This window comes from Pinus tabuliformis, chromosome X, assembly GCF_031772625.1.
Source record: "Pinus tabuliformis cultivar Carrire ecotype Pingquan chromosome X, CPIR1, whole genome shotgun sequence".
NCBI classification, from domain to species: Eukaryota; Viridiplantae; Streptophyta; class Pinopsida; order Pinales; family Pinaceae; genus Pinus; species Pinus tabuliformis.
In genome coordinates, this window is record NC_142308.1 from 843,015,225 (window position 1) to 843,020,186 (window position 4,962).

At 34.6% G+C, this 4,962-nt stretch overlaps 1 protein-coding gene across 1 annotated transcript; it reads left to right on the forward strand.

Annotated features, from left to right (window-relative positions):
- Nucleotides 1–3,831: 3,831 nt before the first annotated feature.
- Nucleotides 3,832–4,299, forward strand: LOC149142380 (uncharacterized). Its single transcript, XM_089451465.1, has one exon. It carries the CDS (start codon nt 3,832–3,834, stop codon nt 4,297–4,299), a length of 468 nt encoding a protein of 155 aa, XP_089307591.1.
- Nucleotides 4,300–4,962: the final 663 nt, after the last annotated feature.

Consider the following 4,962-nt stretch of genomic DNA (forward strand, 5'->3'; position numbering starts at 1 on the left):
GTAGAGCTTGTGGTGCCCATCATGATGAGGCTACTTGTCCTACTGTAAAGGGAATTATGGATAGTGGAATGATCAGGACAAGTAATCAAATTAATATTGTTGGTGATGAGCATCACTTATCCATGGAAGATTGGATGGAAACTGTGGTAAACACTCATGATGTGAAAAATATTCAATTTTCTTATAGTTTTAACACTTTTAATGATGAGAATGATATGATGTATGAACTATTTGGTGAAAAGCCTTCTTCAAAACAAGTCTTGGAGATTTCTCAAGATAACAAATTGACTTATCAATGAAGAAATAAGGAGCAATGTGAAAATCAGATTACTCCCAGAGTTCCTAACCTTGGTTCGAATTCTAACTCTGGATTGAATATTGATTTGGGAGGTTGGATTAATAATGCTAAGATCTTGGTTCCTGTCACAAAGATAATAAAGATTCCCTCCCAAAAGGCTAAGTTGTTGAAGGCTATTGATGCTCCTCATGGTGATTTTTTTCGTGAAAAAGGCTCCTGAAGTTGGTTATCAAGATGCTCCAATGTATTTTCAAAGTATGGATCCAAATAATAAAGATCATCAACCATTCTATATTACTTTACTTGTTAATGGTTTTCGATTATATAATTTCATGTTGGATTTTGGTGCATCAACCTGTGTCATGACCAAAAGGGTCATGGAACATCTTGACTTCAGGATTTCTAGACCTTATCACAACATTTGTGCCATGGATTCTAAGAGAATTGAAGTGCATGGTTTAATTAAGGATTTACAAGTGCATTTGTTTGTTTATCCTGATATAATGATTGCCATGGACATCGTTGTGATTGATGTGCTTGATGCTTGGGGTGTGTTGCTATTAAGAAAGTGGGCTTCTGATCTCGAAGGGAGTATTCAAATGAATTGGACTTATGCTACTATTGCTTCTCCTAGAGGCAGTGGTTTTGTAAGGCTTGATAAGGAGCCTGAAAGAAGATTTCATGTGGAAGACCCCAAGAGGTTTCATAACGAGATTATAACAGAACAACCTAGCCTTGGGAATTATGATATTTTGTCTAACTCCATAGTTCCCTTGGATGAAAGGGTTGTTGATTTAAAGAATCAAGTATGGTATATGAATTTTGATGGTGCATCTTCTAGGCATGGCAAATGTGCTGACATTGTGTTAAAGTCTCCCCTTGGTCATATTTTCAAATTTTCCTATAGATTGGAATTTCAAGCTACCAACAATGTAGTTGAGTATGAAGCTCTATTGTTGGGTCTTGAATTGGCAAAGGATTTAAAGATTAATTTGCTTAGTATCAAGGGAGATTTAGATTTGTTCATTATGCAAATCAAAAATAAATTTGCTTGTAAGAATAATGGACTCAAGAGATATCAAAATGCAGTTTGACACGCTATGGAACTTTTTGACTCTCTTGATCTTGACACTGTCCCTAGAGAAAAGAACAACCATGTTGATCAACTTGCAATTGCAACATCTACTTTGCAATTATCTGATGAGTTAGTAAATGATCAAATCAAGATGGAAGTTATTTTTAGGCCTTCAATTCCTGATAATGTTGAGCATTGGCAAGTGTTTAATGATGATATTTAAGTAGTTCGCTTCTTGAATAACTTAGAAGAATTTGAAGGTTTAAACATTGCTTATAAGGAGGACGGATGTTATTGTGTTAATGATGATGTGATGAATCCTATCCCCAAGGGTCAACAAGCATTATAACAACTTTTTGATAGGCATGATGCCACAAAGAAAAGAGAAGAGAAGAAGATTGATCCAGGGGAATACATTGAAGTAAGCATTGGTGCCTCTAGGGATCCGAAAATTGTGAAAATTGGTAAGGGTACCACTAAGGAAGAAAGAAAGTAGTTAATTGATTACTTCATGAATATAGAGATGTTCTAGCATTTTCTTATGATAAGTTGAAAGGTTATAGGGAAGATTTCATGGAACACATTATCCCTTTAAAAGATGAAAATGCTAAACCATTTTGTCAAAAAATTAGGCAAATCAATCCTAATTTAGCACCCTTGGTTCAGAAAGAGCTTCAAAAAATGCTAGCAACTGGAATTATTGCACAAATTAGGCATTCATTGTGGTGTTCTAGTTTGGTGATTGTTAGGAAGAAGAATGGAACAATCAAACTTTTCGTAGATTTTAGAAACCTTAATCTAGCATGTAAAAATGATAATTACCCATTTCCTAACATGGAAATCATGTTGCAAAGAGTAATAGGTTCAGGAATGATGTCATTGCTAGATGGTTTCTCGGGTTATAATCAAATCTGGGTAAAGAAAGAGGATCATCATAAGACAACTTTCACCACACCATGGGGAACATTTGAATACATAACAATGCCTTCTAGATTGACTAATGCTGGAGCGACTTTTAGCAGTGTATGGACTATGCCTTCAAAGGATTAATTGGTAAAATCATTGAAATATATCCAGATGAACTTACAGTTTATTCTAAGATGGTATCAGCCATATTGATCATTTCAGGCAAGTTTTTAACAGGTGTAGAGAATTTGGAATTTCTTTGAATCACGCTAAATTTGGGTTTGGAGTAATTGAAGGTAAATTACTTGGTCACATCATCTCTAAGGATGGGATCAAGATTGATCTTGAAAGAGTTGAGGCTATCCAAAACATAACCTAAAGTCCCTTCAGTCCTTCCTTGGAAAGATTAAATTTCTCAGGAGGTTTATTCCAAACTATACAAAAATTCCTGAACCTATTTAAAGTCTTTTAAAGCAAGATGCAAAGTTTATATGGAAAGATGATAGTAAGAAGGCTTTTAAGGAAATCAAAGATTTTATCGTTAAATCTCTTGTTTTAGCTAGCCCAGATTATTCAAAGGAGTTCGTGATTTTCTCTTTCGCCTCAAAGGATACTATAACAGTTCTTTTGCTTCAAAAGAATAAAGAAGGTCATGGGCAACCAATTTCTTTTATGAGTAGAGCGCTTTAGAATTCCAAGTTAAATTATAGTACCATGGAAAAGCAAGCGTATGCCTGGGTCAAGTCTCTTAAGCATTTTAGAACATATGTGGAATATTCTAAATTTATAGGTTTTGTCCCACATTCTGCTATTAAAGATATATTAACGCAAATTGATTGCTTAGGGACTAGAGCTAGTTGGGTCACTAAGATTGAAGAGTATGATTTGGAAATTAGACCCACTAAGCTTGTTAAGGGTCAAGGATTGACCCAAATGTTGACTGAGAGTAACAAGAAGGCTTTAGGCTTGATTTGTCAAAGTAATTCTTCAACTTCACTTGAGCTTCAAAGGTTAGGAGAAATTGATTGGTACACAGACATTATTTATTATATGCAAAATCTTACATGTCCTAACCATTTAGTTGCTCATAAGAGGAACTCTTAGATTAAAAGAAACTAAGTATTGCATCATGAAGGATGGCCTTAGATGGAGGGATCTCGAAGGAATAATACTTAGGTGTGTTAACGAAGTTGAATCGAAAAAGCTTATCTCTGAGTTTCGTTCAAGATTTTGTGGTGGTCATTACGCTGCAAAGACAACCACCCACAAAATCCCAAGCGCTAGTTATTATTGGCCTTCAATCTTTTATGATGTGCACAAGTATGTTAGGTGTTGCCAAGATTGTCAACTATTCACTGGGAAGAAAAAGTTAGTTGCCCTGCCTTTACAACTTGTTATTGTTGAAGCTCCTTTTCAGCATTGGGGTATGGGTTTCATTGGGAAATTTCATGAAAATTATAACAATGGCTACTTATGGATATTAACTGCTACTAATTATTTCACTAAGTGGGTTGAAGCCATTTCTACTAAGAATGCCACTGAAAAGGTTTTTATGGACTTTATTGAAGATAAAATCATTACTCAATTTGGTGTCCCTGCTAAAATTACTACCAATAATGTCAAAGCTCTTAGTTCTTCAGTGTTTTCATCATTTTGTTTTAAATACGACATTATCTTGTCTCATTCATCTAACTATTATTCTCAAGGAAATGGTCTTGGAGAATCTAGTAATAAGAATCTTATAACCATTATTAAAAAGATAGTAGGAGACAATAAGCGAGTTTGGGATAGAAAAATCAAGTATGCATTGTGGGCAGATAAGATTACAAAGAAGAAATCTAATGGTAAAAGTCCATTTGAATTGGTTTATGGGTTGGATGTAACTTTGAATGTGCACCTTAAATTGCCATCTTATCAACTCCTTCAACATTTCTCTACTGACAAAGATGTTGTTCAACATAGAATTAAGCAAATTGTTGAATTGGATGAAACTCACAGAGAAGCTTTTAATAATGTGTAAAAATCAATATGATGTTAAGAAAAGCTTTGATAAATCATCTCAAGCTAGATCTTTGTAGGTGGGAGACTTGGTACTATTATGGGATTGTTGGAATGAGAAGTCAGGAAGTCATGGAAGTTCGACATCTTGTGGCTAGGACCTTATGTCATCAGAGGCCTCGCTGCACCAAATTCATTTCATTTGAGCACATTGGATGGTGAACCACTAGACTTACCTACGAATGGTCAGATGCTCAAGCTGTTTTACAAAGATGACATCTTATGCCATAAGGGCATTTTCTGTATTGTATTTATAACCTTGCTCCTTGTTATTCTAGATTTTGTTTTCAATATTTTTGTTTCTATCTTTAAAATAGATTTACTTTTCATGATAGAAGAATAATTTCTATTTACAGAGCTTCTATTTCATGTACTTAATGTTATATGATGATTTTTAGATTATATTTGGATGGACGCTACTTATATGAACTTTTGTATTGCTTGGGTGCAGATGCTGGATTCTCACATTCTTTCAGTGAAGCAACGTGTTGCCAAGTAGAGCCAGATGTTGACCACTCTATGTCAACTACCCTATAGCAATACACATTTTTGCAAAGGAATTCCATTTTGTTTGAACAGTCAAATATCCAAATTCATCATCATCATTCGTTAGTTCATCAGAATT

What these genes read in the sequence shown, in the direction of transcription:
- LOC149142380 (XM_089451465.1), top strand. Translation starts at nt 3,832, where the DNA reads ATGGACTTTATTGAAGATAAAATCATTACTCAATTTGGTGTCCCTGCT.